Genomic DNA, 25,581 nt, shown 5'->3' on the forward strand with positions numbered 1-25,581 from the left:
AAATTTTTAATACACTTTATATTTGTAATGCACTTTTTATCACAACTTTAAATATAAATAAATTTTATTTCTAGAGGGTAACAGCCTACAGCTTTTATTAAAATTTTGATAATAAATTTTATTTCTAAAGGACTTTTCATTATGATTTAATTATTAATTTTATTTGTAAAGCACTTTTCATTAAAATTTTGATAATAAATTTTATTTGTAAAGGCTTTTTTATCAAAATATCAATAATGGTTTTATTTTGCAAAGCACTGATTTCGAAATTTTAATCATATTTCTTTTTTGTAAAGCACTTTTCATTAAAAAAAAATCAATAATACATTTAATAAATAAAGCACTTTTCATTAAAAAAATTCAATAATACATTTAATAAATAAAGCACTTTTCATTAAAATTTTAATAATTAATTTCATACATAAAGTACTTTTCAATTGAATTGATTGATTTTATTTTCTCTCTTATACAGATGAATTAGTGTTAAAATTTAGTCCATTTTACAACAACCTAAAAAGTGTTTCTTAGGGGCTCTATGAAGCAGTGCTGGCTCAAAATGCTGCCTCAAAGCTTCAAAGTAGCAATGGAAAATTTCTCCTTGGTGTTCTCTACCTGTGTCTTTACTTTTGTGTGTGTTTATATGCTAATAGAAATACATTTGTTTAATAATAAAATCTTAAAGTTTTTCAATTTAACATGTTTATTTCTCAATATAGAAACTTGCAATGCTGTGTTCATGTCCAGTATGGAAAATTACCTACTCCCTTCCACTCCCTCACAGTCACAAGGATGTGTTTAGGTACCTAAACATGGAAGCATTTAATTTTATCTGAGTTGGTACCACAGATAAAATTTTGACTTTTTTATTTTTTTTTTACTTGTTACAGCAATTCAGACCTCATTTTTTATCTTTAAATAATCTGAAATAAGACACTTTTCTGGACTGCTCAGGTGACTGTGGCTCAGATTAAGTCTAAAAAGACACTTTTGACTGAAAATAACACAAAAACACTTGATGAGATTTCATTTTTTTCCAATGTCCCTATGACAGTTTTAGGCTTTTTCAGATTTGTTTACGTTCAGTTCAGTCTAATTTGTTGCAGTCTTTGGTTTTGAGTAGTTCAGCCATTGTCACCATTTATGTGCATGTGTTTACATTTTTGCTACACTGAACAAAAATTGAAATCTTATTAAGTTTTTTTTTAGGTCTGAATTGCTTGAAACAAGTTAAAAAGAAAAAGAAAAGTTACTTGTATTTAGACATTACTCTAGTTTCAAGCAAATTTTCGAGCAACTTTTCATATCCCATTTGTAGATTTTTCTTTTACATGTTACATACAAGCAATTCAGACCTCATTTTTGTCTTTAAATAACTTAAACAAGACATTTTTCTGGACTGATCAGTTGAATGTGGCTCATCTCAAGTCTAGTAAGACAATTTTTTACTAAAAATAAGACAAAAACACTTGAAAAGAGTTCAGGTTTTTGCAGTGTAGCTTATAGATGCTACGCTAGCTCTAACAATTAGCTCAGTATTGCTTTAACTACACCACTTGCCCGTCATTTTTTTTTTTTAATTAGATATTATTCCCATTCATGCAGAATATATGTTTGACATAAGTGTATTTTTTACTCATTTCAAGCACGTCAGGCCATATTTTGGCTTGTTTTATTGTTTTATCTAAAAAAAAGAAAAGTTTTCTTTCTAGATTTTCAGCTGAGTTTGGTTTATTCTAATTCTAATAAGATGTTTTGCAGCGTATAAGACAAAAACAGCTAGAATAGTTTCGACTTTTTCGAACTAGGTCAGTAGTTCTTATTGGTTTTGGCTCATGTAAAGAATTTAGAGATGGAGCTAAGCTGTCATGTTTAGATTAATGGAGAATAGTTTCAACCCCCATAATGTCTTTGTTCCAGAGCCAGGTAACCCTGTCGTTCTGGGTGTGTCCAAAGTTGTGGTATGTTCGTGTAAACTCTAAAACCCCGGCAGAGCTGCCTCTCCTTTGTGAACCTGCTCTAAGACCATTAGTCACCAGGTTAATCATTACCGCCCCTCCCTGCGCCGCATCAAAGACAATCACAAGTTTATACAAGAGTTTAGAGTGGAGCAAGTAATCCTTTTGTTGCAATTTTAACACACATCGACACACGGCGTGGTAACTTTCCTTCCTGCTCGTGTCGAGACCGCTGGGTAAACACTGTAGCTGACCTGTGGGTTTTTCCATCTCCGTGTCCTAGATGTGACCCAGGTGCCCACAAAAGCTGAGGATGACATCCTCCAGGCGGTGACCGATGGGTTCCTGGTTGATTTCCACGGATTCACGTCTGAAACTCCAGAAAGAAACACAACAGATCCACCTCCCCAGCCAACGCCTACTGTTCCTTATGAGAAGGACTTTGAGGGGAGTGCTTCAGGGGAGTCCGGTGACCTGTTCCCGCTGCATGTAGGTGATCACGTCACATCAACAGCCACGACCAACACCACAACCACCACCAAACCCAAAGCTGCCCAGGAAACATCCACTGCTCTAGTATCAGTGCCAGACTTTGAGGGGAGTGCTTCAGGGGAGTCCATTCCCCTGTTCCCCTTTCGGGAGGTTGGACACTCTTCAGCGACACCAACCACCACGACCACGATCACAACCGCAGCTCCCAAGGATGCTCCCCCTGAGTCCGGAGAGAAGGCCCCAGAAGGGAAAGCTTCAGTGGAGTCCGGTGACATGGACCCCCTCGATGAAGGTGAATACTTGTCAATATGGTTATCTATATATTCAGTTTGATTATTTTCTTGATTTTGTGGCTGATTACGAAGAACAAATCAATCAAAAGTCGTTTGAAAACAATCTGCTGATTGTTCCATTCAAATATGAATAATATTCACTGCACCCATTGAGGTGTCATCACGTAGACTTTAAGTAAAAGACACTTCCTGTGTCAGCGTCTTGACCCAGGAAGTACTTCATTTTGAAATCAGTAGCCAATCATCTTCTTCACCACCTGGAAGAAGACGTTTAGTTGCTTCTTTACTCTTACCATAGAGCTGTTTAACCTAGCTATACCCAGAATGCCTTGCGTTGTATGCATTGTGCAACCGCAAGTATGGAGGGAATCCCGTTGGGCGTCTTTACATTTCAGGGAATATGTTGTGATGACATATCTAGGCCAACGCACAGCTCAAAACCCAGAATCACGCTTAAAAAAAAACACAGGGATACCGCCACGATGTTAAAAAACTTCTCTTTTTTTACAGTGCGCTCTACACCAACACCCACCTTGGCGGCTCCTGTTGGACCCAGGGGTTCACGTATGTTCGGCATAAACAAGGAATCAGGATCAGAAGAGGACTTAACGAATACAGATACCAAGACTGGGGAAAGTCCTGCACCAGTCAACACTGACAAGGACAGTCGAAGTATCTTCATCAACAATGGTAACTATCCTCTACCTTTACCTCTTCCTCTCAGGTTGTCTTTGTTAACTGCTTAAAAAAAACAGAAATGACCCTTTGTCTGTTTCTTTTGTTGCAGAACCTCAGAAAGGAAATACAGAGATGCACAAAGGACACACCACACCAGGTATGTTGAGGAGTCAGGGGCGGTTACATAGACTGTATATAGAGTGCAGGCGCCACCATTGGTAGCAGTTGTGCAGCCAGAGCCTGCGCAATAAAGACTGTGAGGGAATCTAAGTGGAGCTGGGTGACAAAAAGAGTCTAATCTCTTCATGACCCAAGATATTTTACAATCCCCGAAAAAACTGCTTAAAAACGGCAGCTGTCAATCGTTAAATGTAAGGTAAAACCTTTTCTTAACCTCGTATAACTAATGAAAACAAAACTTTTCAGAAAAAGTGGACCTGAATACAAGACAGCCAAATGATATCTTCGAATCACCACAACAATCGGCCGTGAGAAACATTTCTACCAGGTGTATTAATTTTTTAAAGTTTGACCACAGCCCATCTGGAATGACTGGGTGACAGATTTTTTTACCTATACTGCAGCCAGCCACCAGGGGGAGCAGTTTTTGTAAGGAACTCACTTTGAGCAGAGCGAGACGTCAATTTTTTTACAGTCTATGGGCTGTCATGGCTACTTTTAAGCCCTGGGTGACAAACATAACTGTATAAAACATGGACGAAGTCTCGCCGACTTCACCTGTCTGTTTCTGAAATGGAAATTGAAGCAGATCAGCTATAGCAGCCATATTGTTATCGGGCCAATACCAGCCTTTTCTCAAGGTATCGGTACTTGTGAAGGCTGCCAATACCAGCAGCAGATTCTCTATGCAAGAAAATCTTACGTGGAGCAAGTCCTCCCCGCCACTAGATGCTGCTAAGTGCTGTGGTTTAACACCACGGCAAATTTGCACCAGGTCCTGTTCAGACAACATAAATGAACCAGAGAGAGAACAGTTATACTGTTTTATTTTGCACTCGTATACTTTAAAAAATATTTAAACTCCGACACTTATTAGTCTTATTGTGCTCTCTCAATATTATTTTTTTTAATATTTATCAAAAAAAAAAAAAAAAAAGTCAGAGAGAGTCGTTTGTGTTTTATTTGGACTCAATGGCAGAGTGACTGTGCTGTCTTTGATCAATTTAATCTGTCACTGTTAATTAAAATCATATGTATCAAAAGTACCAGTAGTATCGGTACTCAGTATATATATATATATATATATATATATATATATATATATATATATATATATATATATATATATATATATATATATATAAACTATGTCAACACTAATTTAAATCGCAGAAATCCTTTATCACAATTGCACAAATGAATAAAACCAAATGAATAATACAAGATGAATAAAATTACTATTTTACACATTAATTAGCTTGGATATTTTTAATAATTTAATCCCAGGTCATACCTATGCTTCAAAAAGAGAAGAAAGTGAAGGGTGCTCTGAGGTCGTGCTTGGCCACATGAAAGGACAGGTGTAAATTCAATCCAAAACCTGACTTTTCAAACTTCCTTTTATGCAAAACCATCAATTACATCATCATTTGAAAATTTTTGTGCAACTGTGCGATTAATGCTGATGACGGCAGGTCCAGAGAGACGCTCCTATGACATATTGGACTTCAAGTGTGTTTTAATAAGCTTTAGCTTTGAAAAACTACTCTCTGCTTCAGATACTTTTTTTTTCACATAAAAACCGTCTATGCTAACAGATTTCTGCATGATCGATCTCAGAGATGATCAGTTCTGGTCAGTTTATCAAAGCTCCAGCTGCAGCTGAAGCTAGACTCAACAGTGTTTGCATCACGCTGTTGAAGCCCCAGTGTGCGTCATTGGCCTTTAACTTGGACTCTTTTTCACACTAACCACTCCAGCAGCTAATGTGCTCACCACAAATGGAAATGTTTAAACCTCCCACACAGACGCCAGAGCCCTCACAGACTGACATATTACTGCACGATTAAACTCTGGTGCAAGACAGTCCGTCCCATTAACCTTTGCTCTCTCATATCTCAGGTTGGATCATCATCGTTGCTTTTATTGTCGGTCTTGCAGCACTGATTATGATCTGCGTTGCCATCGCCACGAGAGACAAGTAAGACCTGAAGAAAACAACTGGAGTCACTTTTCTGATGATAGTGAGTGAAAAATTGATTTTAATGGTTTCTTCTTTTCGTGCAGGTGGAACCGACCAAATCAGGCACCTCCACTCGAGAACAACACCAACACCAACTCCACAAACCAGCAGAAAGAGCAGGAGATGGAGACGTTTCTGCCAAAGGAGAACGGGAAGTCCTCAGAGTACACCGTCATCCCCCTGGATGAGCTTCCAGAGAAATACTCGTCAGACTGAGCTGCAGAAACGGGCCCCTTGGGGATTTTTCAGGCTCGTCGCGGAGCCGCACGGCTGTTTGTGGAGCAGTGGAGTTTGGTCGGAGGGACAAAACAGTCAGCGAGCTGTAAAGCTTCAGCTTCTGAGCTCAGACTGAGCGGGAACGACAGTCTGCTTCTTCAGCCGACTTTAAAAAAACTCTCTTTATCTTCACCCTGAGGCTGCAGCTTGATTTTCGTTTATGTATTTATTTTCATGATATCCACAGACGCCATTGATTTCAAACATCTCTACAGTGTTTTATATTAAATGTTAGAGTTTCATGTAAATAAAGGATTTGCTGTTAATGGACGCAGTGTGATGATTTCGCTTCCAGTCAGATAAAAATAAATCTCCTTGTAATTAAATCACTGGAAGCCGAGCTTGGATTGTAACTTATATTAAGCTGCTGTGTTTTCTGGATATTCGTTGTAGAAGCTCAGCCCACGAACTCATTAGCGTCTCCCTGCAACCTACGCAGCACTCCAGCTGTCGCTCTTACCCAGCGTTCATTTCACCTCCGCCCTCGTTTGAGAAATAAACAAAACGCAGGCTCTTCAATAAACATTTATTTTGTTTTTTTTCATCCGTATTTACACACAAGTATTAAAACATTTACACACTTTCAGTCCGTTTGCTTGATTGATTTATGGGCTGTTGAAGTTTACTTTGCATGTGTGCATTCAGAAATCCTTGAATTATTGCCAAAGTCATAAGAAATATTGAATAACAACGACTGATGTGTGCATAAAAACAAAGAAATATACAAAATATTTCATTTTCTAAAGAATATACAAGTTCACATTTCATAGAAAACTTCCTACTTTGACTAAATTCTTATTCTTGTTTGGATCAAGGCTCAGAAACATTTACACAGGTTCAGAAAGTGATATCCTGAATTTGTTACGAATCGTTTATGATTGTGGTACTCGGACACAGGAAGCTGTGCTCATAACCCTTAAAAAAACATTTTTTATGAATCATTTTCACCTGATTCGTTGAAGAGGTGAAAAACACCAACAATATTTTTTCTTTGATTATCATCCAGGCTCTGAAAAGCAGGTCAATTGAGTGCAATCTTTAATACGTAATCCTATGTACACAATGTAACAAAACTAGCGACCCATTAAGTATGTATAAATATTTCACTAACATTGTCGCTCATATCGTCACCCTGTTAAAATAATAGTGTGAGTCATTTTTTAGAGTTTTTTGGAAAAACACAACAAACTTGACCAGATACGGAGTATGTGATATTTATGAATCGTTTCAATCAAAAAGGCCTTCACAGTAGATGATTGTTGACATTTCTAACATGTTACATGTTTGGTTACAGAAATAAGTGGGTTAGCCAGGAATAGCTAGCTAGCTAGAAGTAGCTAAAGTTGTAGTTTAACTATAACTTGTCATCATCATATCAGAACCTTTATGATAGTGAACCTCATCACTCAGTTGTCTGATTCAAGAATCATGTTTACAGCTTCTTCTGTACTTAAGTTTCGGTTTCTTTTTGAAGCAGCCATCATCATGAAAGCTTGTTAAATTGCCCAAGTCACACATTTTATCCTAAATAAACCAAATTTTTGACTTAGGCTAGAATAAAATTGCCTCAGTCATCCTCTTGGTAACGCCCCAATTTGTAACAATTTAATAACCTTTCATTTTGTGATGCAATAACGCTGCATTTTGTAATAAAATTCTATAACCCAACATTTCACAATTTACATTTTTTATTATCTTTTTTTTTTTTTTAAGTTAACACAATTTAGGTCATGCTTCATGATAACTCAATTTTCTTGTTTTGCACTCCAAAAATTAAATCTGTGTAACATTTTACACTTAGCATTAATGTGATAATTTGAAATGAAAGGACATTTTTTCTTATTTTTTATTAGTCAAGCTTAAAAAGTTATTTGAAAAAAATTTGAATTATTTTTTTTTAAGTTCAACCAACAGCCATGTTTTTTTAGTGTACGTGGATTTGCTCACTTGCTTGATCAGGGCTTATTCGTACATGTGTGGACTGATTGAATAAAACGTTTTGCTGATAACTTTTTTTTTTTTTTTTTTGTATGTTGACCTAACTTAGAAAAACTTAGTTTCCCAACTTTTTCAACTTCTAGTTACCATAACTTGGTTAAAATGAGTGCTGATAACATTTTGATAAATAAATGTGTTGGGTTCACTTGTTTTGTTTATAAAAGTCAATGTATTTTACAGTGTACAGTTTGCATTACTTATTACAAAATGTGGGCTCCAGACTGTAATAAGAACTTTTTGCGTGATGCGGCAAAGTTTATTACATATTGCGTTCAAGAATTTTAATACAAAATGCGACGATATTACATGATGAAGTGAAAATGTATTATATAATTAAATAATGTGGTGTTTCAACCCTTTTAGCTAAAGATTTCAGCAATTTTGGAGCAAATTTAAGCCAAAAACTTATTTTAATCAAAAAATGACTGCGGCCATTATTTTAACAGGGTGACGATACACTGTTTATTTGTAGCTTAAAGTATTAATAGAAACCTTATACAAATCAAAAACTGATAGATGACACAAAATGTCTATTCATATGAATAATAATGCATTTTTTAACCTAAAGAGAGTATATACACAAAGTGCAAGGAGGCACTTTAAAAATGAAACATATAAGCTGACGCTTATTTAAAAAAAGAAAAGAAAAAAAAAAAGAAAGAATCCCAATTTTGCCAACTACACAAAGTAAAACTTTAAATAATTTCCATTGACCTTGTTGTTAGAGCTTTAGATTAATGGGAGCGCTGCAGGCAGAATTTAGTGTGCTCTCGCTAAACAGACGTGAGCAAAGCTAATTAACTCTACGTGTAATTACAGCCTTATTTATCTTTAAATCTGCTGCAAACTGGAGGAAACTCCCCGTGAGGACGGCCCAGCCATCCTCACTCTAAGAAGGTGACGCAGGACGGAGGGGGGGGTCGACTTTTTAATCGTAAAAAATGTGAGAGCCAATGTTGAATTGGCAACTTGAATCCAGAAATGTGAAAGTCATTCTACTGACTGCACTCTGCAGTTGACGTTGTCAAGGCAAGGTTGTCATAAAGCAAAGAAATAAAACAGTTTGAAATAAAACAGAGCAAAGCTGAGAGTTTAAGAGACATCCCCTCCTCTTCCTCCTCCTCATCCTCCTCTGATGCTCTCAGAAACACACAGACACAACGATTGCTGACTACAAACAGAAACTCAGTGCTTTGCTTAGAAAGAACAAACATACAAAACATCATAAATAAAATCAGGAAGGACATTTTTCACGTGCTCTGTTCCCTGCAACACATCATGTACTGTTTGTTGCCACATTTAGAGGCCACGCCCCTCCTCTTATGGTCTAAGTCCTCAGCTTATCTCAGGCTTGACCATGTGTTCGCCATCCAGGTGTAATCCTTTAAGTCAGAAAGTCAAAGGTGGCTCAGTGTTTAACCCTCCTGTACGCACTGTTTCATTCAGTCAGCGTTTGCAGTATTTTGTACATTTGGTCCAGTGTTCCTGGACATTTCAGAAGAAGACAGAGTTTTTTTTTTAGAAATGACACAAACACAACGCTCTAATCTGTGGTCCGTTAACTTCTGGATCATTTTGAATTAAACTAACAACCTTGCAAAAGGCCATCATCCACAGATCATCTCTGCCCTTCAAGCTACAAACAAACTTTTATACAAAAAAAGAAGAGAAAATAAATGTTGCACATGAAGAATTCATTTGTTGACAATCAGGAAGCTCACAGCAGCACCACGTAAGGAGTCTTGTCAACTGAATTCTTCTTTACGGAGGGCGTCGAATGGATCAGTCTGCGTTTAGTTAGTGCAAATGAAGGATTTATACAAGCTGTTGAGTCATTTGTAATTTGGTCCGTTAGCTACCTGCACGGCAGCTGAGAGAGGCTGTTGGATTTACTAACACATTTTCTCCTCTCTGTGTGATTTTGCGGTTTTCTACTCGGGTCGGCAGAGAGTCAAAGCAGTTGGAACTCAGGGTAAGGCGCGGCAGCATCTGGACTTGCTTTACTCGCATTTCCACGGTCCCTCCTCAACAAGAGAGAACTCTGCAGTCTTGCCATTTTTGCCCATGGTCACCTGAAAGCAGTTATGAGGAACATCTAACCATTTGGGCCAAGGCACCATCTTTTTTTTTTTTGTTAGAAAAACAGGAATGGTTGGGAAGAGAAGCCATAGCTTCACTACAATCAGGCCTTCGAGGTCGGGCCGGAGCAGGTGAATTCCACTTGACATAGAAAATAACATTACAATAAAAAAAAACACTGATGCTGTTTACATGCCTGTTCGTCAGTGACAGGTGTACAAATATAAAAAAAGGAGTTGGCCATGTATTTTATGGCTTCTCTGCCCAACTGAATTGCAAAATGAAACAATAATGCAACTTTTGCATGAGACGAAAAGTTGCATCATACATACAGTGATATAAAGATTAGCTCCTCTAAATAAAATGACTACGAATTTGCTCTGGGTTGTTGAAGAAGTAGGTAAAATACAGCTGCATACATTTTAGGAATGTATGCATAACTTTGCATGCAACAAGGTGAAACAGCAGTCTTTATGTGTACCACTGGGTTGGCAATTTTTAGGGAACTGTAATTTGATCTGGGCTGCCACAAATACATGTCCAGCGTAGTGGACAAAAAGAAAAACATCTTCCACAACAACAAGTCAGGTAGAATTGTGCACAAGACAACATATTTAGTTGATGCCTTAGACTGAAAAAAGATGGAAATCATCAGAGTGAGACCAAAGTAAGAAAAAAAGAAAAGCTTTTGTTTGACCTGGTATCACAAAAACTGCTTTTTCATATGATAAAAATGTGAATTCATAAATCAAGATAAATCAAGTTCTGCTTCTTCACCTCTTTTTCTGTACAGAAAAAGTTTCCCGTCATAGAAATATGACTGTTGCTACACACATGAACACAGAAAAGAGACACGAGCACGGACACGAGCACAGAGCAGGGAGGGAGGGGGGCGGGGTCTCTACATACAGGTCTCTATGTCTGTTAACGTGAAATGTACCTTGCAGTCGTCTATTAAGATTGAGTTGTGGTGAGCATAAACATTCTGGTTGGTGTTATTTTCATAAAATGATTGTGATTTTGACATCTCAAAGTCCTCCATCCGGGTCTGCTGGGAGTCGTAGGAGTCCAGCTCGTGTTTGGAGAGGTGGTACACGATGCCTGCGCCGTAGGAGTCCCCGACCACGTTCACAGAGGTACGGAAACGGTCCCTGCGAGAAGAAGGACAAAGGAGAAGTCAGGGGCAAAGAGGCTACAGGTTACAGTAAAAATTTTAAAGAAATCCTCCTGTTATATTGAGAAAAAAAAAAGATTTTTGTTTTTGTTTTTAAACTTCCTAGTAGAGGAAAAGTAAAGTTAAAAAAATACTGAAAATCTTTAACCGTCATCTCCATCAGTTGTTCAGGCATAAAGCTCACTCAGATCTGCTCTTTTCCAGGACCAGCAGGACCAATATGGCAGACTGCGTGGATATAAGATGATCTGAAGTGTATTCAAGCTGGCTATGTGGTTAGTCAAGAAACAATCAGGCAACCCCCAAAATACTGGATCCCCATGGAAATCATCTTATGTAAACAAAACCAGAACTTTTCCAGTACTTTCAGCAGCAAAACAACGCAAGTTCATCAGGTCGCAAAAAGGGAAAAATAATAACAATACCATCTTTACTTCTTAAAGACACAAGTGTCTCCCAATGTTTTTAACCAAGAGAGAAATAAAACTGAATAAGGTTTAAAAAGCGAAACATGTTTCTTCATCAAGATGACGATTAAAGATTTTCAGGAATTTCTTTACTTTTTAGATTCCTGTTTCTACAAAATAGTATCTTGTAAAAACAAAAATATAAAAAATAAATAAAACAGGACATTCTATGATAAATAAAAAATCCTGTTTTTATGAGGTATTTTCTCATAAACAAGGAGGATTTTTTTAAATGTTTTCAGGTGAATTTAATACACTACTAAGAATATCAGGGGTTAAAAATGTGTAATTTAATGCCAGTTTTTCCACAATAGTCCGTAATTTATGTCACTATTTTTACACCGTATTCCTAGAAAATGCTCATACTTATATTTTATTAAATTTCATGTTACACTTAAGCCCTTTGCACACCAGATGCATATTTTTCATGCGAATATTTTCCACTTTATTTTTTCCGAACCAACTGATTTTCAATGCAAGCTTTCACACCAACAACGTTCTTTCACAAAAACAGTGGCTTTTATTTTTTTCAGACCGAAGTTGATTTTCTGCCAAAAGACAAAAAACTTCAAAGAAAAAGATTATAAAGCTTGGAGTAGAATAGCTGCAGAGATTGAATATGATGACGGTTTGTGTATAATCAAGCTCCTACCGATGTAAAGTGTATTTACTTTAACAATCGCAGACTCAAAGCTAACCCTGTCGGCTACCAAAATTTGTTTAAAATCTTTCTTTTATTTGTATTTCTTATATCTTATATTCTGTTTGAAGGGAGTAGCTGTAATTAAAAAGCCATTTCCCCTCAGGGATCAATAAATTATTTCTGATTTCTGATAAAAAAAACTGTGGATTTGGACCCCTGAGTCTAATTGGTCCACAGCATCCCAAAAACAAAACCTCAAAAAAAACTGGAAAAGGCTGCAAAATTAGAAACAATGCATATTAAAAAAAAATTAAAAAAAATGCACATGCAAAAGTTAAAACAAGTACAAAAGCAAAAATGAGCTGCAAATTCAACAAACTATGCAAACTCAGAAATGTGCAGCTGAGGAAAAGAAACTGTCCCTTTAAGAGCCACCACAGGCCTCTGTTAGGCCTGATTTTGCAGCTTTCTTCTATTGTAGTTTGTTATTTCTGTTAATGCATGTTTTATTTCTTTATTTTTTTATGTTTTTATGTGTTTTTTCTCATTTGCATGACCCTTCTGCTGAATTTGTTTTGGACTCCTGCATGTTTTTCTAAATTTGCATCTGTTCACTGTCAGTGGATTCGGTTTCGGCAGATGCAGCAGGACTGCACTTGTCAGCCACCACAGATCTGCCAATAAAAGCAACAATATAAAGTAGGTCAGAAAGGATTATTTTTCTGTATTCATTAGCAACAATACATCAGTTTTCAAGGTTAATTGAATTATAAACAGAGTTTCTATCCTTGGTATGAATCATTTTGCCTAGGGTTGAACCAAAACCCTGTGATCGTGAAAGGTTGTAGGTGGGGCAGCTTATTCCCACATGAGTAATCCCAGATCTGCTGCCAGCAGTGAAAGAAATTGCCAGATGGTTTTCTTTTTATTTCTGTTAATGGATTATGTGCCATGGTTTTGACTCTGGATCACCACAGAGATGTCAGTGAGTGAGTGAAGGAGTGAAGGAGTGAATGAGTGAATGAGTGAGTAGGTGGGCTCAGAGAGAACAAAACTGGAGAAAGCTGCAGAAGAGTTATCAAAGTCACATCTGTTTACGCCTCCAGAAAATGTGTTTTATAACACAATAATAATCACTTTGTGTTGACAGGCAGGGAAAATAGATGTTAAAACCACTCCCAACACCTGACTCTACATGATCTGAGTCCTGTGTTACTGTTGGCTATCATCGGGGGCGGAGCCTAACTTTTTTGGACTGAGGAGGCCAAGCTTGGGCAGTGGATTGCACACCCAGAATGAAAAGCATGTGTTCATCTTTTCTCTAACTCTTTATCACGCTGTAAATGCTGAAATATGATTTTCAAAGTTTGCACGTTAAAAATAACAGAATAAAAAGGCAACGCCCAAAATCCCTCTGCATAATTCTTTCAGGATTAAAAACAATAAACACAAAAAGATTAATCTTGTCATCCTCGCTAGCCCACAACAAAATGAGTCATCAGTTAAACAGGTTATGAATGTTTTTGTTTAATGACACCTGTAATGCTGGTGTCATGTTGTACATAAGCTGTAAGCGGTGTAATACCATAACTCTTTAATGCTTAACTACCCAGATGTAAATAAGCACAGATGGCAGATGGCATTTTGGATATAGTTTGGTAGCATTCTGCTAAGGAAGTATGTGACTAAAGTGATGTGTAACCAGGACAGGATTGAGGATAAAAACCTGTATGAAGCACAGATAGCTTATGCTCTGCTAACTTTAGCCGCACTTGACTAACTTGTGCTTTTATCTTAAAATCTATTATAATGTTCTTTTTGGACATTTTATTTTTTTTTATGTTTTGCTGACCTTTCAATGTGCACTTTGAATTTCCCTGCTGCCTAAATGTGCTATATAAATAAACATGCCTTGCTAATAAGGCTGTCTTTCCTGTACACTCTGCGATCATGTCTTGCTCTCAATAACTTTGCTTTTTTTTTTTTTTTTTTCTAATTTTTTATTTTAAATTGGCTAAAATAAAATTAGCTAGTTAGCTAGTCAGACTTAAAATTTCTGCTAAGTAACTTAAAAAAATAATATCAGCTCTCCAGACTGTTAAACCACAGCCAATTATGATTATTTTAAATAAACTACTAAGTTTTAAAATCTAAATAGTCAAAAATGGTTTAAGATTTTGGGGTGGCCAATTTGAGTGAGGTGGGTCGTGGGCACCCCTGTCCAACTCTTGGATACGCCCCTGGCAGCAAAAAAAATTATTGCCAAAAAAAAAAAAAAAATTTTTTTACATATTTTATTTATGTATTATTGTTAAATGCAATAAAAATACACCTTAAAATTTTATTTATTTATTTTTTTCTCCATTTGTCAATTTCTGGCGACTTATAACCGAAAACTGCCTTAAAGTTTCACTCTGACCAAATCAAACATTTACTCTTTTTTTTTTACATTTTGGTGGAAGTGGATATTTTCTGGCATTTATTTGTTTCAAGACACAAGTAAAACAATTATTTTAAAATACCTCCTCAGTGGAGAAATTTAACCAACATGAATGTGGGAAGCAGAATATTTCGTCGTGTTCATTTCTCTGTGTCAGATGTTTTGATGTTGAACTTACAGCAGCCAGTCCACAGCCACCAGCAGGCTGATGTCCTGAGTGGGCAGACCCACTGCTGTGAGGATCAGAAGCATGGTCACCAGTCCAGCACTGGGGATACTGGCAGCTCCCACACTGGCCAGAGTGGCTGTCATACTACAGAGGAGACAGGTGTAAGAGTCAGCACGGGGAGGGAACACAGAATACACACACACTCGACATTTTCAGGATTATGAGTACAGTTTCAATAAAAATGGAGGGAGAATGAATTAAAGGTTTAAAATGATCAAAGGAGGAAATACGAGCCCATAATGTTTTAGTTGGAAAGTTATATTAAAACCTTTGGAGTCACATTCAGAGTGGTATCATAACCCTTAAACTATTATTTTATTTCAGCAATGTGGAATAAAATCACACTTTCCACAAGGTTTACTGTACTCACAATCTCTTTACAGCCTGCAGCTTTAATCAGTTTTTATGTGGGATAATATCATTTGATATAAGGATCGTTATTCTTCTGTTCGGGCAGATTTAAACCATCTGTGAGCAGAATGTGCCACGATGTTACCCCTCAAACAGATGATGATGATGATGTCTCCCCGTCTCCACCGTCTCACCTGACAGTAACAATCTGGCCCCAGTCGAGCGCGATCCCATTCATCTGAGCGATGAAGATGGCAGCCACTGCCTCGTAAAGCGCCGTGCCGTCCATGTTGATGGTGGCGCCCACTGGGAGGACGAAGCGCGTCACTCTCTTGTCAATGCCGAGGTTTTCTTCGAGGCACCGGAAGGTAACGGGCAAGGTACCGGCACTGCAGACGAAAACAAGACAAAACAAGTTGGTCGAACTCGATTTGATCAGTTAATCTGCTTCTTGAGCCCACTGATACAGTTACAGTAGACTGAGGCTGCCGCGACTTTAACTCCTCCAAAGTTAAACGAACTGGATTCACTTTCAGGGTGAATCTCACAGAGGGAACAGCGGTTGTGACTCAGCGGTTGTTTTGTATGCTTTGTCTGATAATTAAGAGGGCTTTCTGGTTGGCAGAGGAGTGGTGAACTTGAGAGAACTAAGCCCACCTCAGGAGGGGGAGACAGTTCCTCCACATCATTAATAAAACATAGAGTAAAGGAGAGATATTCCACACGGAGGCACAGTGAGAAGCCATGGCTGGCGAGACTACTCCATGCTTCAACATTTGGAAATCAAGGCTACTTCTGGATGAAAATGTGCAGTGTGTTATTCACAGGAAGAGAGGAAGCCTGAATTAAACTGGGTCTGATCTCATCGGGGTCAGCGCCTGTCTGGCTTTCAGAGCAGAATAATGGAAGAATAAGAAATCTGTCGTACCTGGACGCTGTGCCGAGCGCTGTGACCCAAGCTTGGAATATTCCCATGAAGAACTTGAAAGGGTTTTCCTTCACTATTATAAAATATATCAGCGGGAGGAAGATTCCTCCGTGGATGATGAGGCCCACGATCACAGTGACCATGTACATTCCCAGCTGTCGGGCCACCACCTCCAAGTCGGCGATGGAGATGATCTTTCCACAGATGAGGCAGGCGATACCAACGGGAGAGTACCTGGAGACAGGTGCAGGGTGAGTTTTCTAGGTTGTAAAGGTGACTCTATATTTATAATAATCTGTGGAGTCTAGTTGATGGTATTTACCACATGATTGCACCAACGAGCCTCATGACAATCTCATTCAGGACGTTGAAAAACTCCAACATCAGTTTGGCCTTCTCTCCCATTTTGCCCATGATGACACCGAAAGCAACGAAGAATCCGATCAGACCTGCAGGATGCAAAATGAAGCAATACAAGGTTACTCTTCCTTAAACCTGTTTATGAAAGTGTACATTTTGAGGTGTCAAGGATTTTTATTTACAAGCAAAAAGTGACAATAAGTCTCTAAATCTTTGTATCTGCAAGATCTGACGAGATAATTGTGGGACTGCATCTTAATTTCCACAGCCAACCGTGCCCTACTTGGTAGGTGGTGTGTAATCAACAAACTGCGGTGTTTCTAGCTCCACCTTCTGGTGTTAGATCGGTACGTCTTGCAGCCCAGAAGTAGGGTACTAAAAAGTGGGACCGTATGGGTCGGTACCAGCCATAAAATGTGTGCTTTACTGAACCGCTTGGTGGAAACAGGGCTTAAAATGCATCCATCTGAAGTTCTTTTGTTACTGCAACTTCAAAACACCAGGCAGCATTTGTCTGTTTCCTTCGAAGGTGTTCCCTATGGCACTTATGACTGTTTTTCCTGGGATTAAGACTCCATTTCCCATGAGCACCATTATCCACTGTCATAAATAAATGACTCTTACTAAGGTTGTTTTGAAACAAAGTAACGGCAGATAACAGCAGATCTCCCATGTAAAGATGCCATGTGGAGGATCTGTTTTGATTGCACTCCCTCGCCACCTTGTGGTCTGGAGTCTCACATGCACTGTCGAATTAAATGGAGATCAGACTGAAAGAAATTTTCTTTGTTCAAGTCAACTTTATACACACTACAACGTGCCTAGGTAAGGTATTCATCAGTACAATTACGTAGCGCTATGGTTTCAAACGTGACATCAAGAAAATGTTGTAGTAGCCAACTTTATGTAGTGCTATCGGCAGCCCGGTGCTCCGACATATATGCAGGCTAACGTAACAACAAGTAAACACTGTCAATGTGTATGTAATTAAGTAACCACACTCTTCATTTTATTGATAGACTCTCAAGTTTGAACAGACCACTGCAGAATAACTGCTGACTGTGGGTTGGAGTCAACATTAGCACAAACAGTTTAGCCTTTTTAGCCTTTAGCTTGTGCTCTATCTCTCTCCTGTTTCTCTTTCTTCTGTCCTTTTTCTGTCTGACAGTTAGGCTCCAGTGTCCACCATCACTACAAAATTAATCACAGAAATCATTTTCAGCAGAGAAAAACACAGATCTCTCTTCTCACTACTGAACTTCATCCGCTGGCGCGGTGTCGTCATAGAGACTTTGACATGTCGAACATCAATCCTTTCCTGCTTGATCCAATTGGGAAGCCAAGAAGTAGCATTTTGATATAACCTTTGTTGATGCTGATAATCTCATCTTAAAGAGTGGATTATGATCAGGCAAATATCTAGTCCGAAGACTTTTTTGAGATCACTTAGAAACTCCTCACAGCCTCTTTAACTCTACTTTTCTTTGCTCAGGACAACTTTTTGCCAACATGCAAACTTATTTTGTGCCACAGTTTGGCGCCTGGTGCCGTGAATCATAAACAGGCAAATAAATAAAAGTAAGGCTATTTCAGAGTCTCTTATAAAGTCCTCGCAGGGCCTTTAAGTCAATTTTCCGGCTGTTTTTGGATGTTAACACTAGTGCAGCACTGGTGTTGGTGTAACTTCTCTGCTTTTTTCTCTTATGTAACTGAGAGAGAAAAATAACTTCCTTTTTCTTCAAGAACTTTTCCCCCTCACTTATGCAGTGGGAGTGTTTTCAAACTTTTCACCTACCCAGGACGTTCATCCCTCCCTTGAACTGAAGCGACCTCTTTATTGTGAACTGTGGAGGTGCTTTGGTTCTGTTAGTGGGCACAGGTACTTTGGTGGTTACCGTCTGGATCTGGACACAAATCAGAGGAGAAGAACAAAGAGTTGGAGCTCCTCGGGCATGAATCAGAGTTATCGTGGGGGTGAAAGGGTTTCTGTGAGACTCCCACTGTACCTGCTGAAAGCACGCCTGCACCAGGTTTTCTGGGAAAAGATTTCGGATGAGATCGAAGAATGCATCCATGCTTGACACCTCATCGTTCTTCTTTCCCTGTCCCATGTTTGCCCTCAGCTTCGGGTTTCCGGGATGGATGAGCAGCACCAGGATCACCCCGAGGACAGCTGCGATCACTGTCGTGGACATGTAGTACACCATGGCGCGGGTGCCCAGACGGCCGCTAGATTTGGCATCCAAACCAGCAAGTCCTGCAGGCGTAACAGAGTCAATAGAGAGTTACAGTGAGTGGAAACATCTGTACAAAAGTTTACTGGTGAATAGTTATGTACTGTCCAAGTTTTCAGTCTCTGACAGGTGACAGGGTGGATTTGTTTGAGTCAAAAGATTTTGAATAATTTCATTTTCATTTGCAAGAATGAAACAAAATCCCAACTAAGTTGTTTCGCTTGTTTTAACAAATGTAGTTCCACTCTGCTTTCACCTTTAAAGCACAGGAGATGCTGGTGTTGTAACTGCTGCTTTTTTCCCTCTCTATAAACACATTCTGTTTTTACGTTCTGAACAACTCTTAGACCAAACATTTTACATAAATTGCTCCCAGAGTGAGATGACTCACTCCAAAAACTCGACATAATTCAAATTTATACTCAGCACGACCCTTGAAATCGCGTTAAATGCAACTTTTCAGTCATCCAGAACGACAGTAAGTGGTTGTAACTCCTTATAACTGTTGCCTTTAGGAGAGACCAGACATCCGGTCTTAATAAATGTCCTCCAAAACACATGGTGAATAAAAGCAGTGTTTATCTATATAGTAAGTCACACGCTCAAAGCTGATTTGGTTAGGAGGACATAAGGGAAGTTGTATAAGTTTCAAATTTGTGCTGAAAAAACTGTTGAAAATGTGTTTGCACTCTCGTTTATGAAAAATACACACTTATACATACAGAGTTTAGATTATACACGGTGAAAAGGCAGCTGCAAAAGTATTATAACTGTCCTTTACAGTGTTGTTATTTCATTTGTTCCCACAATCATTTGCTGTTTAGAGTAATATATCATTTAAGGCCCATTTTTGCACATTAGATACTGATCTGGATATGGACAGAGCCTCTTGTCCATTTAGTTTCGAAGTGACTCTAGAGTTATTATGTTGTAGCTTTTCAGGACCTCTGTAGACCAGTTAGTGAGAATCAAGAAGCAGCTCACAGATACTTTCTATTTAAACTAGTTTGAGTCACTTTTTTTTAGAAATTTTGAGAGCAAGAAAAACACATTTGAGTACATAGACATGTGAGTATTAATGAGTGAAGTGTGTTATGTGCGTCTGTGTAGGCCCAAATATGTTCTCAGCATATTTAACAGTCTCGACGCTAAGCGCGTTAGCCAGCGAATGAGATTTACCATAAGCGTTAGCATTAAGCTAGCGGACTTTTGCTAGCTGGTTCAGAAGTGGTTCTGCTTTGGTATGCTCGATTGTGTATATCTGTCTGATTGTTAACGTTAAATTATAATGCTTATTCTTTGTATTTGGAGTTTTACAGAGCCGTTTGTGAATAAATACACGACGAAATCAACAGCAACGGTTTGTCATTCACAGGGAACTGTTTGTATGTCAGTGAGGGCATTGTACTCACGGACCATAGTCACGGACACGCGCCAAACGGAGCAGTACCACCGGAAACCGTAGAGGCAGTGTTGCCGTTACTATTTGATACGTAGCTTTAGCGAGACACGAAGAACAAATAACAATGGCGGGTATTTTGGGACGTATTTAAAGGCCTCACCCGCCTCCTCCTTCAACGCTGCCCCCGTTTTCGTCTTTGATGTCAGAGGTAAATTTGCAATACCTCCCCCACAGTCGCCATGTTTCTTTTGAGTTTGTTGTTGTCATACACTTTTGACTCTGGGCTGCTTCCCCCCTGGTGGATACATTGGGTAACAGCAATGCCAACTGAAAGGACGCATGCAGGTATGTGAGCAGTGAGATATGCTTAAAACAGGGGTCTGCAACCTGCGGCTCTCTCACTCCTTTGCTGTGGCTCCTTGTAGATTTGAAAAAATATCAGTGAAATACAGATTTTAAATTATTATTTTATTATTTATCAATTATTTGTCTTATTAGTTATTTCTTTATTTTTTCAACTTTTTGCAAATTTTTTGAAATTCATTTTTGTAGACTTTTTTTTTTTTTTTTTTTTTTTTTTTTTTTTTTACAAATTTAGAGATCAATATTCCAATTTTTTTTTAGATTTTGAAAATTTTTAAATTTCAAATTTTTTCCCCAATATCTGCATTTATTCCCAATTTTTTTTTAAATAATTAAAAATGGAGCAAATTTTTTAAATGACAGTTTTTTTATTTTTTATTTATTTATTTATTTATTTATTTATTTATTTATTTTTTTTGGAAACTTATGAAATTTCAGTACAGTTTTGAAATTTCATTTTTTTTTTGCAATTTCAGCCATTTTTCTTTTTCTTTTGTATTTTATGATTTTAAAAAATAGCAATCTTACTGAAATATCTTAAATTTTGCAAATTAATGAACTATGATATTACTTAGTTTACTATTTTTTTAAAAAATATTTGCAAATATATCGAATATTTAAAAAAAAGGGGACAAAGCATTTACAATTCAATAAACATACAATCTTTTTATTTAGATGATTATTCGCTGGATTTCTAATATGTTTCAAATTTGTGTACTTTTTTGTCTTGACTGAGAAGTTAAAGTAGATTTTGTGGCTCCTGAATGATTTGAATCCAGGTGAGCTGAGGCTAAATGGCTCCTATGAAGGCAAAAGTTGCAGACCCCTGGCTTAAAAGGACGGATAAATTGGCCTTTAAGGTTACAAAAAAAGTCTCTAATGTTTGATTGAGCGTGTTTAATGGCAGTATTTGGATCTTTGACATCAACATTTCAATTAACCAAGCTGTGCAGGATGTAGATAAAATATTAAAAGCTGATTTGCCAGAAATACGTCACATAACAGCATATCACAGCTTGGATATGATGCAATAGAGGAACGGTCGCATGCTCTGTGATTTTAATCGACTTATACCAAATATCTATACACCTTGAGTGGATTTTGTAGTCCTGGTTGCAGTTTTTGAACCAGTATCAAGTTTTATTTTCCCCAAAAAATACTTTTGGGTGTTGAAAAACAGGAACATCTGTGTACCTGTTCTAGATACACCTAACACAAATCTGTGTGAGGCTCCACAAACACACACACAGATCTCAGCCCTGCACACAATAAACACTTTATGAAGCTTTTTTTTTTTAGTTTGCCTGGCAAAAAAATCCGCCCACTCTCCTGTCTCTCCTGTTGCAACTTAACTCCCTGAAAGCAACAAGGTGCACCGCTCGTCCTCATTTCAGGACATTCAGCCTGCAAATTAAGCAGAACATTTGCAGTGTGCTACTGTACCCCACCCACCTGTGACCAGACTGGAAACAACAAGAGGCAGAATAAGCATCTTCAGCATCCTCATTAGGATCTCCCCTGGGAAGGCGATGATCATAATAACATCAGGAGGAAGAGGGGATATGTGCCGCAGCAGCATTCCAGCAATGGAGCCCAAAAACACACCTGAGTGGGCGAGAAAAACACAAATCAAACAAAAAAAAAACATCACAAAGCAAACGAGACGGTTACTGTGAGCACCGTCGGTGTCTGAAGGAGAGCACATCAACATCTGTGCAGAAATAAACCGTCATCTTTTACTCGTTAGAGGCTTCATTAACATCCCAACCTGTCATCTGGGCTTCAGTCATCACTGTGATGACTGAGTTAATGTGAGCCTGACGAAATCTGCTTCTTTAGGGACACTTTTCTTTTACTCTAAATCAACTAGTAAAAAAAAACAGCAAAAAAAAAAAGACTTTGATCTGAAAAAATAGTGAGAGAGAGAAAAACGGCAGAAATCTTTTTCCTGCTGAGTTCATCTCTAGTCCTGACAAAATTTGGATTTGGTATCAACTCCTGATTCCACATTTAAATGATGCATAAAAAGCATCAATAGAGGCTTGATTTTATCCCTCCTGGTTACTATCACAGCCCAAAAAACATGCTGGTGTCCTCAGTGCACAGTATCTGTGGATGCACTCGGCTGCCTGAGTGAACTCATAACAAACGTGTTCCTGATGCAGCTTGTCCAGAGTCTCTGCCCCTCCTTTGAGTCACCAAAACCAGGGCCAAACACTCACCGAGGATTGTGAGCGTGAGAACCATGTTCTTCATGATTTTGTCGCACAGAGAGCTGCACACGCTCTCCGTGGTGGTGTCCACTCTGGGCTCCAGGTGGCTCTCATCCATCCTGACCTCCACTTGCTTCTGCATACTGTTGGCACTGAAAGAGAAGAAGACACAATTCTTTCACCACCAAGAACATCACAAACAGTAAACAACGACAAGTGGGATCCACAGCTGAGGGTTTATCACAGCGGTAACACTCTTTCTCAGCACTTAAATGTCCTGGGATTTGATTCCCAGAAGCAGCATTTCATGCTCAGTTGTGCATCGTGGCATACATAACTGGAGATCCATGGCAGGGCGGTGATGGCTCATGCTTTTGTTTGTGTTAGTAACACTTCCACACGTTGGAGAAGGGATCTGCACATGTGGGCACAGGGCTTTGAGAACAGGAAGTTTAACATAACATAACATGGAGGGGGCCACCGTGATGTCACATCCTCTGCAGCTTGTTGGATGATATCCGTCTTGATTTTGAGAACAGCATCGACCATGTGCGGATGACAGGATGAAGTAATAATGCTCCTGAAGCAAACCCATTTTGATCACATTTTACCTCAATAACAACCATGATCATTTTGTGTAGAAATTTTAATTTAATTTATTTATTTAAAGGGATAGTGCATATTAATAGACATTTTATGATTACTTGTTGCATATGTAAAAAAATTACTGCATCATTGGACTTTAACTTTTTAGAGTACATTTAGTCATCAATGTCATTAATAAGAACAAGATGGGTCCAAGTATGGAGCCTTGTGGGACTCCACACTGCAAAAAAATGAAATTGTATCAGGGTATCAGGGTTTTTTGCCTAATTTTAGGTAAAATTTGTCTGATTACACTTTATATGAGTCACTTTCATCTTATCAGCCCAGGAAAAGGCTTTTTAAAAGTTGTTTGAAGACTAAAATAAGGTCTGAATTGCTGTAACAAAAAATTACAAAAAATCTGCCGATGGAACAAGAAAAAATTGTTACAAGCAATTCAGACCTCATTTTTTTCAAGTAACTTGAAACAAGACATTTTTCTGGACTGGTCAAATGAATGTGGCTCAGATTAAGTCTAAAAAGACATTTTCCACTTGGTAAGATTTCATTTTTTTTTGCAGTGCAATCAGACAATTAAAGTGAGGTGAAGCATTTTGAAAACATTTCCAGGACATGAAACGTTCTTTTCTCTCTAATCGGATTTCCCCCATTGGACAGCTTGTTTGGAAAAGTTGAAGTTTGTTACTTTGGGCAGAAGTATTTGACGGGTAACAAGATCTAATACCCTTTTCAGACCCAGATATTCAGCTCTAACGATGGCATTTCTGTCAAATAAACATTTGACCCTCTCTATAAAAGCATTTCACGGCAAAAAACTGAAATCTTATCAAGTGTTTTTGTCTCATTTTCAGTAGAAAATGTCTTTTTAGACTTAATATGAGCCACATTTACCTGACCAGTCCAGAAAAACGTCTTATTTCAAATTATTTAAAGACAAAAATGAGGTCTGAATTGCTGTAACAAGTTTAAAAAATCTGCTAATGGAACAAGAGACAAGTTACTTGTATTAAAACATTATTCTAGTTTCACGCAATTTTTCTAGCAAATTTCTTTTGTTCCATTGGCAGATTTTTTTTTTTTTTTTTTTTACTTTTTAGCAATTTAGACCTCATTTTTGTCTTTATACAACTTGAACAAGACATTTTTCTGGGCCGATAAGTTGAATATGGCACAAAACAACATTTTTTTACTTAAAGTAAGACAAAAACACTTGATAAGATTTCAGTATTTTGCTCGTTCACTTGAGCAATGGGCTCAGAAAACAAACTACATGTCCTGCAAAGCAGTGCTTCCTTTGTTTGGATGAGCCGTAAGTCGTTTTGCTGGCTGTTTACTAATCAAAATTAGGCTAATGAACTAACCTGCAAAATGCTTAATGTGGCATTCAAGTAGTAATATTAAGAGCTACTTTAGATCAGAATTTAATCTTTTTTTCAAACAGCTGTTCTTCTGTTTGGAGGTAGTGGAGTCGCCCCCTGTTGGCCACCAATAGAATGCAGCCATACCTGTAAAACAGACGATACTTTAACTTTTTATTTACACTCTAAAATCTTGGAATACACTTTATATCGTCATTCCAAGGTCATCCTTAAGACTTTTATTTATGTACACTGCAAAAAAAATGAAATCTAATCAAGTGTTTTTGTCTTATTTTAAGTTAAAAAATGTCTTATTTTACTCAATATGAGCCACATTAAACTGGTAAGTCCAGAAAAAATGTCTTGTTATACCTTAAAACAAGATATTTGTCAGGACTGGTCAGGTGAATGTGGCTCATATTAAGTCTAAAAAGACATTTTCTACTTAAAACAAGACAAAAACACTTGATAAGATTCATTTTTTTCCAGTGTAATAATAGATATTGGGGAAAAATGGCCGCCAAACAGAACACTTTGTTCTGTTTTTTCATCGTCATTTATTAAGCAAAGAAAAAAAATGTGATCAGTTTATTTCACAGCATTAAAAATGATTGTTAAGAGAAAAAAATAGCTTCATTAATTAATAAATGGGGCGCGTGCACACATGGTTTAACTTAATTAGTTTTGCATACTTTTGCATTCACAATGCATGCAAATTTGTCAAAGTTTGCAGATGGCTCCTTTAGAATCGGTGACTGACACTCCCAAACAATTAGCACAGAATCTATCAAGAGCCTGTTTATAATCTGCATTTTAAACACTTAATTCCAGTTTGACTC

General features: G+C 37.8%; 3 protein-coding genes across 3 annotated transcripts in view; 2 read left to right on the forward strand and 1 right to left on the reverse strand.

Annotated features, from left to right (window-relative positions):
* LOC141787780 (uncharacterized) overlaps positions 1-3,486 on the forward strand; it is a 30,639-nt gene extending 27,153 nt beyond the window's left edge. The window contains exons 4-5 of the mRNA XM_074666450.1: positions 2,239-2,739; positions 3,251-3,486. Of these exons, the coding sequence (XP_074522551.1) occupies positions 2,239-2,739; positions 3,251-3,486 (737 nt within the window). The remainder of the gene's footprint in view (positions 1-2,238; positions 2,740-3,250) is intronic.
* A 46-nt stretch (positions 3,487-3,532) lies between these two features.
* On the forward strand, positions 3,533-6,448 carry cd44a (CD44 molecule (IN blood group) a). The gene is made up of 3 exons (XM_074666135.1): positions 3,533-3,575; positions 5,501-5,579; positions 5,666-6,448. The coding sequence occupies exons 1-3, from the start codon at positions 3,551-3,553 to the stop codon at positions 5,835-5,837; spliced, it is 276 nt and encodes a 91-aa protein (XP_074522236.1). The 5' UTR covers positions 3,533-3,550; the 3' UTR covers positions 5,838-6,448.
* A 3,301-nt stretch (positions 6,449-9,749) lies between these two features.
* On the reverse strand, positions 9,750-22,920 carry slc1a2a (solute carrier family 1 member 2a). Its single transcript, XM_074666130.1, has 10 exons — positions 22,788-22,920; positions 22,018-22,170; positions 18,573-18,823; positions 18,362-18,470; positions 16,529-16,655; positions 16,207-16,440; positions 15,473-15,667; positions 14,877-15,011; positions 10,915-11,125; positions 9,750-9,967 (listed from the first exon to the last, which is right to left on the reverse strand). Exons 1-10 carry the CDS (start codon positions 22,918-22,920, stop codon positions 9,896-9,898), a joined length of 1,620 nt encoding a protein of 539 aa, XP_074522231.1. The 3' UTR covers positions 9,750-9,895.
* Positions 22,921-25,581: the final 2,661 nt, after the last annotated feature.

The sequence above is a fragment of the Halichoeres trimaculatus genome, unplaced genomic scaffold, assembly GCF_033239565.1.
Source record: "Halichoeres trimaculatus isolate MK-OKI-2021-1 unplaced genomic scaffold, fHalTri1.1 fHalTri1_scaffold_3, whole genome shotgun sequence".
NCBI lineage: Eukaryota > Metazoa > Chordata > Actinopteri > Labriformes > Labridae > Halichoeres > Halichoeres trimaculatus.

Excerpts from the sequence above, each read along its gene's own strand:
- cd44a (XM_074666135.1), top strand. The coding sequence starts at position 3,551 with ATGCACAAAGGACACACCACACCAG. Across the intron at positions 3,576-5,500 it reads CAAAGGACACACCACACCAG|GTTGGATCATCATCGTTGCT; the intron begins GTATGTTGAGGA and ends CTCATATCTCAG. Across the intron at positions 5,580-5,665 it reads GCCATCGCCACGAGAGACAA|GTGGAACCGACCAAATCAGG; the intron begins GTAAGACCTGAA and ends CTTTTCGTGCAG.
- slc1a2a (XM_074666130.1), bottom strand. The coding sequence starts at position 22,920 with ATGCAGAAGCAAGTGGAGGTCAGGATGGATGAGAGCCACCTGGAGCCC. Across the intron at positions 22,171-22,787 it reads TCTCACGCTCACAATCCTCG|GTGTGTTTTTGGGCTCCATT; the intron begins GTGAGTGTTTGG and ends TCGCCCACTCAG. Across the intron at positions 15,012-15,472 it reads GGCCAGATTGTTACTGTCAG|TATGACAGCCACTCTGGCCA; the intron begins GTGAGACGGTGG and ends TCTCCTCTGTAG.